The sequence below is a fragment of the Humulus lupulus genome, chromosome 3 (genome assembly GCF_963169125.1).
Source record: "Humulus lupulus chromosome 3, drHumLupu1.1, whole genome shotgun sequence".
In the NCBI taxonomy this organism is placed as follows: Eukaryota; Viridiplantae; Streptophyta; class Magnoliopsida; order Rosales; family Cannabaceae; genus Humulus; species Humulus lupulus.
The window spans coordinates 284,039,161-284,052,309 of NC_084795.1; the positions used below are offsets into that span (position 1 = coordinate 284,039,161).

Here is a 13,149-nt window from a genome sequence, read left to right on the forward strand (position 1 = left end):
TGACACAAGGTGGTGTCGAGACGGGCTGAAAATCTTTGGGATACAAATGTGGTGGATAGATTTTCTGCGAAGGGTCCTTGGAAAGATATTTCTCACCTTTACGGCGAGTATTTGGGGCTGGTGCATTTTAAAGTAGGCCGAGGTGATTCAGTGAGGTTTTGGGAGGATGTTTGGATTGAAGGGTAAGTCCTGAAGGATCGCTTTCCAAACTTGGCGGTTATCTCCCAAGCTAAAAGTGCTCTGATTGCTGAGTTGGGTGTTATCAGGGAGGTGAGAGCAGGTTTGGACTGAGATTTGTGCCTTAGAAGACCTTTCTTTGATAAAGAAGCGCCTTCCTTGGTTGAACTATTAAGAATACCAGAGTTTGTTAACTTGTCCACAATTTTGGATGATAGAAGGGTTTGGGAGTTTGACTCTAGTGAGTTATTTTCTTGCAAGTCTGCTTTTCAGAAGCTTAGATTTAATGACGGGTGGAGGGATGTGTCGTGGGCTAAGATTCTGTGGAAGAGTCGAGCTCCTTCTAAAGTAAAGGTGTTTGGCTGGTTGTTGTTCGTGGAGAAGCTAAGCGTGAATGATATCCTTCAACGATGGCGTTCTTATCAGTGTCTTTCTCCCAGTTGGTGTGTTTGTTGTAAAAGAGGGGCTGAATCCTTAAGTCATCTGTTTCTGTTTTGTGATTTGGCACAATCGTTATGGTCTAGAGTTTGGGGGGAGTTTGGCTTGAGTTGGTGTTTGTCGGGATCCTGCTATTAGTTGTTAAGTTGTAGTCTAGAGGGGGATAAACGTGCAAATAAACTTTGGCGGTCTACTGTTTTGTTCTTGTTTTTGGGTAATTTGGTTAGAGCGAAATAGCATAATTTTTTATGATAAGGTTTTCTTATGTGACCACATTTGGGAGAGGGTTAAATTCTGGGTTGCTACTTGGGTGTATCGGTCTAACAGTTTTGAGGGGTTATCCTTTTTAGACCTTACTAGGGAGTGGAGTAGTTTTCTGATTGTGTAACTGGATTGTATTGTTTGTTTTTCTTTTTTCTCTGTTGTATTTGTATTTCGTCTATCACCACGGTATTTCTCCACCAAAAAGTGAGGGTTATGTATTTGTGTGAGTAGAGGACAGTCTAAGACAAGGCCTAGTCTCTTTTTTCAAAAAAAAAAATCATATGAAAAAAAACTAGTTAGGAGATAAACGAAGACTAATTTAAATTTTACGATTTTGGGTATTTGAAGACAATATAAAAAATGAGGTGACAAAAAGAGGGAGAAAATTGACTAATTGTTCAATTTCCTTTAAAAAAAAATATTAGATATGCAGTTGTGAAAGTATTAAAATAGCTAAATATAAAATAATAACAATAATAAGACAAAAATACAAGCTGTTATATAACAAAGTCAGAGATCATGAGCTCTTCTACCAATAGATTATATACAAGTTGACATTGACGCTGTACAAGTATAAACATATTATAACACTTTTTCCAGATATATTGCAATAATTAAATCCAATAGGATGAATATTAATTAATATTTCTTTTGGTACGTGCATGTGCATCCCAACCAAATATCATGGTCTTTGGAATTTCAAACGTGAAGCTTATATAATTGTACTATACTTTTCTCATTCGATCTTCTTCCTACTACTGCTCTCTTTGCCTCCTACATTTGTGCCATTAACTGTCTGAGTCGTTGATTCTACAACTGATGGCTGCTGAACTTGTGATCGGGGCTTTTCTGTCTGCTTCATTTGATCTTTTGCTTGAGAAGATCGCTTCTCCTTGTGTTGAGGAGTTAATCTTCTTGACGGGAAATAAAAGTAGTGTTTCTGAGAGGCTTTGCAAGTTGAAGTCCACGTTCAACTGTCTCACCGCAGTTCGCTTTGAAGTGGAGAACAAGAAAATAAAAAATCCTGGAGTGGAGAATTGGCTGGACAATCTTCTGGATGCTGTTGATAAGAATGTTTCTGAGGTGAAACCGTCAGAAACGTTGTTGGTTAAGACTTCCCTAGTGGATGAACATGAAGTTTATGGTAGAGAGAGTGACAAGGATGCTTTAATGAAGTTGTTGATGATAGATGATGTGGGTAGTCAAAAGATATGTGCGATTCCCATTTTGGGAATGGGTGGGGTTGGTAAAACAACCCTTGCTCAAGCTCTTTTCAATGATGAACGAGTGAAGAACATGTTTGAACATATGGCCTGGGTGAATGTTTCTGATAAATTTGATGCTGTGGCTATGACAAAAAGCATTCTTGAAGAAGTAGCTCAAGGTGGCACTTTCAGTAACATGAATTCGAATTCGCTTCAGAATAGTTTGCAAAATAAGTTAAGGGGAAAGAAGTTTTTGATTGTTTTTATTAGACTATTGTGTCCCACATGGAATAAGTATAAGAATATTGAGTCATTAATAAGAACATGTGTAACTCCACTAATTACCAATTGGTTTTTAGATGGAGCCTCATGATTCTTGTTATGGTATCAAGAGCCAATTCCCTAGCGGGCATTCGATCCACACCGATCCAAAAGAGTGAGTCAAGCCGCAAGAGATCCGCATAGTGCAAAAAGACACTTGAGATCCAAAAAAAATAAGCGAGCTGAAAAAAAATGGGCCACTTGTGATCAGGTGATTCAAGATTGGTGAGCGAAAAATCGCCACAATCTTGAGGGGGGATATTAGACTATTGTGTCCCACATGGAATAAGTGTAAGAATATTGAGTCATTAATAAGAACATGTGTAACTCCACTAATTACCAATTGGTTTTTAGATGGAGCCTCATGATTCTTGTTAGTTTTAGATGATGCTTGGGAAGATAGTTATGTTCGGTGGTCAGAATTGATGAAGCCTTTCATCAATGGGGCAAAAGGCAGCAAAATAATAGTGACAACAAGAAACAAAACAGTTGCAGATAGCATTCGAACTACTGATGCACATCACCTTGGAGAATTGTCAGAAGATGAGTGCTGGGGGCTATTTGCAAAGCATGCTTCTAGTGGAAATCTTAGAATGTTTATTGAGAATCCAAAATTGGAAAGCATAGGCAGAAAAGTTACTAAGAAATGTAAAGGTTTGCCTTTAGCTGCTAAGGTTCTAGGAGGCCTCTTGAGATCGACGTTGGATGCTGAGAGATGAGAACAAATAGCAAATAGTAATATTTGGGAGCTCACAGAAAAAAATAGCAGGACTCTTCCAGCAGCCTTAGAAGTGAGCTACTCTTATCTTCCTCCACACTTGAAACGATGCTTTGCTTATTGTTCAGTATTCCCAAAAGGCTATGAATTTGAAAGAGAGGAGATGGTCTTAATATGGATGGCTGAAAATCTTGTGAAACACTCAGGGGGGAGTAGAAGTAGAGGAATGGAAGAGCTTGGTAATGAGTATTTTGATGATTTAGTATCTTTTTCATTCTTTCAACCAAAAACCACTCACTGGAATACATCTTATTTTATCATGCATGATCTTGTTATTGATTTGGATAGAGCTGTTTCCGGAAAGTACTCTTGTTTGTTAGAGCACAATGAAGATATTGATAAGTTTGAGAAGAAAATACGTCACCTTGGATGTGTCATGGAACTCCTTTATCATAATGACGAGAAATCTAGTTTTAATTTTGAAGCTACTCATTTGCGAACCTTTTTATCATTAGGTGAAGTTGATCAACGTGTTCCTATTCCTCTGGAAGTGCTGCACAATTTTCTATTGAAGTTAAAAGGTTTGAGAGTTCTATCTTTTCGTTATTCTCATATGTTGGAGTTGCCTGATTCAATTGGTAAACTAAAATATCTTCACTATTTAGATCTTTCTTACACCAACATTGTGAAGTTGCCTGAATCAATTACTGTATTATATAATTTACAAACATTGAAGTTAGAAAAATGTTTCGAGCTTCAAACTCTGCCCGAAGGCATGCACCATCTCATTAGTTTGAGACACCTTATTATCAGAGGAGCTGGGCTAGTAGAGATGCCAAGCCAAATGAGTAAATTGACGAAACTCCAAATATTGACAACATTCGTTGTGGGAAAAGAGAGTGGGGCCAAAATAGAAGAGTTGGCAGAACTTGCAGACCTTCGAGGAGAGCTTTCCATTGAGAAGTTAGAAAACGTGGTCAACATCACAAGAGCATCGAATCAAGCCAGTGTACTATATAAGAAGCAACTTGAGAAATTTAGTTTGGAATGGTGATGATGATGATGATGATGTTGGAGAGGATGTGCTTGAAATGCTTTCACCTAGCACAACGTTGAAACAACTCAAAATTCTTTGTTATCCAAGCACAAAATTTCCAAACTGGGTTGGGAATGATTCTTTTAGCAACATTGTTCAAGTAAAGCTTGATGAGTGTCAGCGTTGCTCCAATTTACCACCACTTGGGCAACTGGCTTCGCTTAAACATCTTGACATTTCAGGATTCAATTCAGTAGTATTAGACTATTGTGTCCCACATGGAATAAGTGTAAGAATATTGAACTATTAATAAGAACATGTGTAACTCCACTAATCACCAATTGGTTTTTAGATGGAGCCTCATGATTCTTGTCATAGTATCAAGAGCCAATTCCCTAGCGGGCATTCGATCCACACCGATCCAAAAAGAGTGAGTCAAGCCGCAAGAGATTCGCATAGTGCAAAAAAGACACTTGAGATTTGAGATCTGCATAGTGCAAAAAGACACTTGAGATCCAAAAAAAATAAGCGAGCTGAAAAATAAATGTGCCCCTTGAAATCAGGTGATTCAAGATCGGTGAGCGAAAAATCGCCACAATCTTGAGGGGGGATATTAGACTATTGTGTCCCACATGGAATAAGTGTAAGAATATTGAACTATTAATAAGAATATGTGTAACTCCACTAATCACCAATTGGTTTTTAGATGGAGCCTCATAATTCTTGTCAAGTAGTGATGGTGGGTGCTGAGTTTTATGGGAATTCAAAAGAGCCATTTTCATCATTAGAAACTTTAATATTCAGCTACATGTCATCATGGGAGGAATGGGAATCAAAAGATTCAGCAAAATACAGAAATCTCAAAACACTTAAGATTCGTCTTTGTCCTAAGCTCATTGGGAATTTGCCTCCCTTTCTTCCTTCATTAACAGAGATTAAAATCGATGCACATTGGCAGGGTGCATTAACCATCCCAAGATTACCATGTGTTAGAAAAATGGATATTTTTTATTTGGAAAATATAGAGTCAATGTTTGAGCCAATAAATTCTTCTTCTTCTTCTTCTTCTTCTTCTTCTTCTTCTTCTTCTTCTTCTTCTTCTTCTTCTTCTTCTTCTGCTATATGTTCATATTTGCCACCCACTCTCATTCCACTTCATCACCCTCTACAAAAGCTTTTATTGAAAAGTTGTGGATCATCCTTTAAATCCCTCCACATGGATTTGTTTCCTAATCTCGAAACTCTTTCAATTAATGGTTGCGGATATTTTCAGGAACTCACAATGTCTGACAGACAATGTTTGCAGGAACTAACATCTTTGTTTTCTCTTGATATCAGTTTTTGTCCTAATTTTGTGTCTTTTCCAAATAGTGGACTTGCTGCCCCAAATTGACTTACCTTGAAATCATGGATTGTTTCAAAATGAAGTGGTTGCCAGTGAGGATGGCTTCACTCTTATCTTTAAAGTATTTGAGTATTTATGGTTGTCCATTGATAGAGACTTTGCCTGAAGGTGGTCTCCCCATTTGTTTGTCTACACTTAAAATATCCTATCATGAACTTTTGAGGATAAATTGGAATTGGCAAACATTACCTCATCTTAAGCATGTTGAAATTGAAGGAGATAAAGAAGATTTGGAATCATTTCCAGAGGAAAGACTACTGCCTACCACTATTACCTCTCTTGGTATCGTAAGATTTTCAAAACTTAAATGCCTGAGCAAAAATGGGCTTACACAACTCACCTCCTTGCAAACACTTGAAATCCGATCCTGCCCCGAGTTGGATACATTGTCAGAAGAAGGTTTTCCAACCTCCCTCAGCTCTTTAAACATAATTGATTGTCCTCTGCTGGAGAAGAAGTACTACTGCTCTAGCAAGATTAGTCACATACCAGATGTCACTTTTGATTGAGCTTGCATTTGCCATCCATCACATCCCAATCATATAATTTCTGTTAGCGTGTCCCACATGGAAAGTGTTTGAGCACATTCAACAATATATAAGAGCATGAGCTACTCCACTCATCCCCAATCGGTTTTGAAATGGAACCTCATGTTACTTAGACATTTCACCTCTATGTTTATACTTTCTACAATTACTATCCACATCCACCGGCTAAACTAAATCCCATTATACATTGTCACAATTTCGATTGTATGAAACTAATTATTAATTGAGGTATGTATTTGCTCTTCAACTATGTTTAATATGTTTTAGTTTAATTATCTGTATTGATGACTTATCTATTATTTTGATGTTCCAACTTCGCCATTATTTCACCACTTATTAACTAATGCCTAATTGTTAAAGCCTGGTTTAGCACATTCCAGTTCTGCCTAATGGTTAAAAGAATTAGATATGAGAAATTATAATATGAACTCAATACAATTTTTTGAAAAAGATTTATATAATGTGAAATCTTATACATCTCAATCAAGTTGTTTTTTTTTCCCCTAAACTCAGCAATATCACCTCGTACAGCAAATGGACTAATAGAAATCTTAAAAGATGAAGAATTATAATCTGAATCCAGCCTAATTTATTGCATACTTTTTTTGTTGTTGTATTATTATGTATGGTTTGTTAACTTATGGTGGATACTCTTATTCACTGCTCACTCTGCTTTTACAGGCTCTGTAACGCCCTACTACCTTAGAGCCGTTACTAAGTGAGTTTAAAATGTGCTAACAACTCGCTAAACGAGATTTTTAGAATAAAAGTGTGATTAAACTGAAGTTAAGGCTGTAATCTTTGAAAATCTCTTAATTCACTGAAAATTTCAAGTGTCTTACATCTGGGATCCCAAAATATAGTTTATAAAATATTTACAACTCCAAAACAAGTTTACAAGTAGTTAACTACCAAAATTAGGGTTTACACAGCCTTTCCTACAAAATACCCCCAACCAGGCAGTTGGGCAGGCCAAACATGTACGCGTCGCCCCCACGCTCTCCGTACTCATGCTGGTCGACTTTCTCTTTGCCCTTACCTGCAACACAGAGCACCCGTGAGCCGAAGCCCAGCAAGAAAACTCATACAGCACTTAACATATGCATATTATATAATCAACACATTAAGCAATCCACAGACAAGACAGGTAACCTCTCAGACTTAACAAGTACGGCCATGCCGTCCCGGAGGCATTACCAAAGCCCGGGATCTCGGTCCTCGCCGTAGGGATATCCCATGTATCCTCTGGGGTCTCACCCTAACCACAGGCACTCCATGTGCCAAGTGGTATTCTCGGCCCCACTGCCGTTCCTGGCCTTCGCCGTTCTCGGCCTATCACCGTTCTCGACCCTTCGCCGTTCATACAACTATAACCACATATAGCATTCGCATTCAATAATCAAACACATAATAGTACATTTAGAACTATATCCTAGCAATAATACAATCTAGGGTCGTGCCCTGCAACAACACTATGGGCCCACGCCCTGCTCTATGGGTGTTACAGTTTTCTTACTTGTACCCCGAGCCTTCCGATGCACCAAGATCACAAGCACGGTCCTCTATCCTGAGCCTCTCCGAAAACCTAGTCACAACACATATAAAACACCCTTTAATGCTAACCAATCCAAAACCACTTTCCGGGGCCAATCCCACACTCTCGGAACCCCCAAATCCCTAAAACAAAACATCGAAGACATTCCCCGAACCCCCGGAGCAAAGGCTCAAGATTGCAAAATCTCAAGTTCTGAAAATGGCCTAGCACCGCGGCACTCCCTAGAGGGCCGCGGCGCCCAGCAAGTCAGAAAGCCTCCCCTGCCCAGAAACAGCCTCGAGCCACGGCGCCCAAGAACAGGGCCGCGACGCTCCTTAGCGAACCCAGAAATCTGGGTTTTTCCTTGCGTTTTTCTCGAGCTAAAACCATTCCAAATCATTCCAAGCAAATACCCAAGTCCCAAAATCATTTCAAAACCCCAAATGAACCCTTTAACAACCTATAAACATCATAGACAACCCCAATCACACAAACACACCCAAAATCCCTTCTTGAGTTTCAAATTCCTAAAACTTAAACCATGGCTTCCAAGACTCAAACCAGAGCTTGAAAACTATAAATCGTGCCTCTAGAATCTTGAACCACACCAACTATGAAAATTAAACATGCTAAAGATTCTTACCTCAATCAAACTCAGCTTGAACTCCTCCCAATTCCAGCTCCCAACTTCTTTCCTCTTGATTATCCTAATTGAATTTCCAAGTAAAACCAGCCATATTCCCTTTAGGTTTTCTCACTTAATCTCTGAAAATTCAGACTTAAATTCAACATAAACAGAGCACAATTCTTACCTTTGAGCAATCCTAGCTTAAATCTGGTTTTGGTTGCCTCAAACTCCTTTGAATCTCCTCCTAGGTCTCACAAGTTCAGCCCCTTCTTCATTTCCCCTTTCTTTCTAGCTCTTTCTTCAAAATTCAGCATAAACCAAAATATAACCAAGTGTAATACGTATTCCCTTCTCCTTCAGCTGAAGTAATCCAAATCCTTGCCTAATGACCATTTTACCCTTCCATCTATTTCCCATTCCAACTAAACCTCAAGGCCCTTTTTGTCATTCCTACTTTCTTACAATTCTACCACTTCTTTTAACCAAACTTGTTACTCTCAGCGGTTACTAACGGTTACACAAGTTACCAAATTACCAGTTACCACTAACTCACAAGAACCCAATTGCAAAATCCCCAAAATACCCCTAGGCTCCTCCCGAGACGGGTATTTAATCCCGTTGTGACTTTTAAACTAAATAGCTCCTTAGGACCATCTCGGTACGTGCATCACACTGATATCACCACACTCACGTGGTACAAATCACACAATACAATTATCGCATTTATGCCCTCAACGGGCTAAGATTATCAATTTACCCCTATCATGCAAACGGGGCTCACATGCATATTTATACCACCTAAACATGCATTCTAATCACATATTCATTTAAATTCACATATTATCATATTAATTCACTTATTGCCCTCCAGGCACGCTAATCAAGGTCCTAAACCTTATTAGCAACTTAGGGTGTTACAGGCTCTATGTATAATTTGTGTGTTTTTAACTTGGTTGCAGAAAGTAGGGGTGCACACGGGTCGGATTTTCGGGTTTCAGGTTCATCGGGTTCGGGTTGAGAAAAATGGTACCGAAACCGATCCGAAATTTTCGGGTTTTACTCGGGTTCAGGTTCGGGTTTGATTCGGGTTGGGCTGGGCCATTTGTGTTTTGGGCTGAAAAGTCAAATTTTGCAAAAATACCATTTTTTTACACTTTTTTCTTCAAAAATTCCATTTTTTTTCAAATATACCTTTTTTTTTTTTTAGATTTCTGGTTTGATTTTGGGTTGGGCTGAGCCTATTGGGTTTTGGGTCGAAAAGCTAAATTTTGCAAAAATACCATTCTTTTACACTTTTTTTCAAAAATACCATTTTTTCGGATTTCAGGTTTGAACCCGAACCCGACCCGACTTTTTTCGGGTTCGGGTCGTATTTAACCCGATTTCGACGGGTTTTCCCAAAAAATGGGTTTTCGGGTTCGCGAGTTTTTCGGGTCAAATGTTCACCCCTAACAACAAGGTTTTATAGAACCACCTTTGAGAGCTGCAACAGTTGAAGGTCACATGAGCTCAGAAGGACCATAAATCAAACTTGGAATCCATGTTAGCAAGAATTAATAAATTAATATGAATATTGAAAGTGTTAGCTAAGCAAATCATAGACATACATGTTTAATTCTACTTCTACCTGAGTATGTTTGCAAAGTTTGAGCCTACATTACTTGAATCAAATGTAAGAGTTTGTGGATTTGTTTTGCTTTTGTTTTTTGAATGTAAAAGTTTCTTGACAATGCTTGTAAAGAAGTTCTTTTTTATCATTGAAATTTATACAAAAGAAAGTATACTTTTGCCTAATGAAGAAGATTTTAAGCATTCTATAATGTAAGAGTTTGTAGTGTACAAATGTCACCTAGAATAACTAAAATTAGTAATCTGCTGGTTTAATGCAGTTAGTTTTAGGGGTGTGCACAGTGTGGTTTGAGCGGTTTGAATACTTTTTAATACACCACGTCACAAGTGCGGTGTAGTAGCTAGAACACATCGTGCGGTGTGATTTCGTTGCACCAAACCGACCAAACCAAATCAGTTTTTGCGGTGTGGTTTGGGTGGTTTTCCACAGTGTAAGTGTGTTAAAAAATATGTGTGAGATAGAGAGGTGAAAGGAAGGAGGTGCAAATAAGATGAGAGAGGAAATAGTTGTTATCGTGTATGGTGTGTTAGAGAATAAGGTTATACCCTAATTTAAGTGGACTCCTAATTTAAGTGGGTTCCTAGTTTTAGATTGGGTTACTAAAAAATAGTATATATGTAAAGTTTAATTTTTTTTAACATATTTGGAAGTATACGGTGCGGTGTGGTGCAAACCAAAATTTCACACTGCCAAACCGCGCACCGCACCGCGCGGTTTAGCTAAGATACAAACCATACCGAACCATTCCACTTTTGACACCGCGGTTTGCGGTGTAGTGTGGTGCGGTGCGGTGCGGGCGGTCGCCGCGGTTTGTCGGTTTAGATGCTCACCCCTAGTTAGTTTTATGCTATGCCTATAGTCTTAAACTTTATATCTAGTAGTATTTTGGGTTTTATTATTATATAGAAAAAACATATAGCATACAAATATCATTGGTCCTCATATAATATTTCCACATGCTGTATGATTTTTCTCTTCATTGTATTTCTTATTTTGTAGGGTAGGTAACCATTTGGTATCCTGTGTTTTTGCAAAGTATCATCTTGGTACCCTGTGTTTACAAATAATGCTTATTTGGTACCCTGCATTTTGAAATTGTACATATTTGGTACCCTGTATTTTAAAATTGTACATATATGGTACCCTGTATTTTAAAATTGTACATATTTGGTATCCTAAACTCAAATTTAATTAATAAAATTTTACCAGTTTAATCAAATTAATCTCAATCATACGAGTTACAAATTATATACAACTGCCGATAGTTTGTTCATATTGACAAAATTTTATCAATTAAGATACTAAGAGGGTGTTTGGCACCTTAACTAAAAAACAGTTTTTTTGTTTTTAAAAGCTAAAAATTGTTTTTTGAAAACAAGTGGGAGTGTTTGGCGTTGTTTTCAGAAAACAATTTTTAAAAATAAAGTTACAAAAAACAGAAAATTTTGAGAACAACAAAAAGTTATTTTCTGTTGTTCTCAACAAAATTTTGTCTATCTTTTTTTCTTTCTCATATCATTTATTTATTTATTATTATTATCTAACATAATTTATTGTCACATAATTTTTCATCTCATTAGTTTCTCTCTCTTCAGTTTCTCTCACATGACTTTCTCTCTCATCACTTAATATATCATCATTTTTTCTCTCTCGTCATTTCTTCTCTCTCGTCATTTCCTCTCTCATCACTTTCTCTCTACTCACTTCTCTCTCTTCACTTTCTTTCTCATCACATTCTCTCTCATTTTTTCTTGGATCAATTTCTTTCTTCTCAATTTCTATTTCTTTAAATTTTCTCTCCTTACTTTCTTACTTCTTATTTTTTCATCATTTTTTTCAAATTATTTTATCTCATTATTTATTACAAATTTTTAAAATGTTTTTCTCTTTGTAAATATATTTGTTAATATTTTATTTAAGATTTGAAAAAAATAAAACTAAAAAATTGTTTTTAGAAAACATTAACCAAACACATCTTGTTTTTTGAAAACTACAAAAATAGTTTTCTGTTCTCATTTCTGAGAACACAACTTTGAAAACAAAAAACAGAAAACAATACCAAACAGGCCCTAAATATCTATGTTTTCAAAATATGGGATATTATATGAGCATTATTGAAAATAGAGGGTACCAGAATAATACTTTGCAAAAACAAAGGGTATTAAAGGAGTAAATTTCTTATTTTGTAACCATTTTCTTGCAACACTTTCAAGGAAGCTCTCGAGTCCCTCAATACAATTCAGATTATGATGTTTATTTAAGAAACTCTGTGCATAAGATACTTGAATGCCCAGTTTGGATCATATATATATATATGTGTGTGTTTGTGCATTTTTCTTGTACTAGATAGATATAGTAATTCATAACATATCTTCTGTAATATTTGTTAGTCATTGGAATTTAATAATAATAATAATAAAAAAATCCCTTTTGTCATGAGTAGAACAATTAATGAATATCGAAAGCATTAGCCATCCAATCATTGACATATATGTTTACACAGATAAAATGTTTGCAAAAATCTTCATTATTTGTATCAATGAGAGCATTTTGTTTGCTTTTCTCTTTCAAAAAAGAGAAAAGGTCTTGTTGGTCACTAAAATTTACAAAGAATTTATAATTTTTCTTCATTAATTTCTCGATGGTAAATTTTGCAATCTCTTATGCAGGGAGGTCTTTACAGTTATAGACATTTTTCAATATGAAAGAAAAGTATTTTCCACTTACGAGTTCTTCGAGGTGCTTAACTAGAAGTAGGCTCATTAATGCTGAATCTTTATAACTTGGTTGTGTTCTTGATTTGTATCAATGAGATCATGTTTTTTTTTCTTTTTTTCAAGGGCTTCTTTGTAAAATGGTCTATTTTTTAAAATCATTTTGCACTTTAGCCTAGTTTTAATAATTTTTTGCAAAATCGCTTCTCATAATTTAGATAGCTAGTCGAAAATTTAGACAGGTGGTCGAAAAATTTAGATAGTTGGTCGAAAATTTAAACAACTGGTCGAAAAATTTAGACAACTGGTCGAATTAATTTTAGACAGAGTCCATTTTGCAAAAAATTATCAAAAGTAAGCCAGAGTGCAAAATCACTTAAAAAAAAGTAGCTATTTTCACCAATTTCTCTTTTTTTAATTGTCAAAGTTTAGATAGACTTTACTAGTAGAGTGGGAATTAAAAAAAAAGGCACCCTTATTATGCATATCAAAATTTTATGCTAATGATTCCTACTCTTCCCAAAATACCCC

The 13,149-nt window shown here is 36.5% G+C and overlaps 2 protein-coding genes across 2 annotated transcripts; both read left to right on the forward strand.

Moving 5' to 3' along the window:
- Positions 1-1,698: 1,698 nt before the first annotated feature.
- LOC133825864 (putative disease resistance RPP13-like protein 1) lies at positions 1,699-3,124 on the forward strand. The gene is made up of 2 exons (XM_062258757.1): positions 1,699-2,305; positions 2,784-3,124. Exons 1-2 carry the CDS (start codon positions 1,699-1,701, stop codon positions 3,122-3,124), a joined length of 948 nt encoding a protein of 315 aa, XP_062114741.1.
- Positions 3,125-3,301: 177 nt separating this feature from the next.
- LOC133825865 (putative disease resistance RPP13-like protein 1) lies at positions 3,302-6,073 on the forward strand. Its single transcript, XM_062258758.1, has 4 exons — positions 3,302-4,173; positions 4,268-4,448; positions 4,866-5,147; positions 5,531-6,073. Exons 1-4 carry the CDS (start codon positions 3,302-3,304, stop codon positions 6,071-6,073), a joined length of 1,878 nt encoding a protein of 625 aa, XP_062114742.1.
- The last annotated feature ends 7,076 nt before the right edge of the window (positions 6,074-13,149 follow it).

Excerpts from the sequence above, each read along its gene's own strand:
- LOC133825864 (XM_062258757.1), top strand. The coding sequence starts at position 1,699 with ATGGCTGCTGAACTTGTGATCGGGGCTTTTCTGTCTGCTTCATTTGAT. Across the intron at positions 2,306-2,783 it reads TTCGAATTCGCTTCAGAATA|TTTTAGATGATGCTTGGGAA; the intron begins GTTTGCAAAATA and ends GATTCTTGTTAG.
- LOC133825865 (XM_062258758.1), top strand. The coding sequence starts at position 3,302 with ATGGCTGAAAATCTTGTGAAACACTCAGGGGGGAGTAGAAGTAGAGGA. Across the intron at positions 4,449-4,865 it reads GTGTCCCACATGGAATAAGT|ATGGAGCCTCATAATTCTTG; the intron begins GTAAGAATATTG and ends ATTGGTTTTTAG. Across the intron at positions 5,148-5,530 it reads CCATCCCAAGATTACCATGT|TGGACTTGCTGCCCCAAATT; the intron begins GTTAGAAAAATG and ends TTTTCCAAATAG.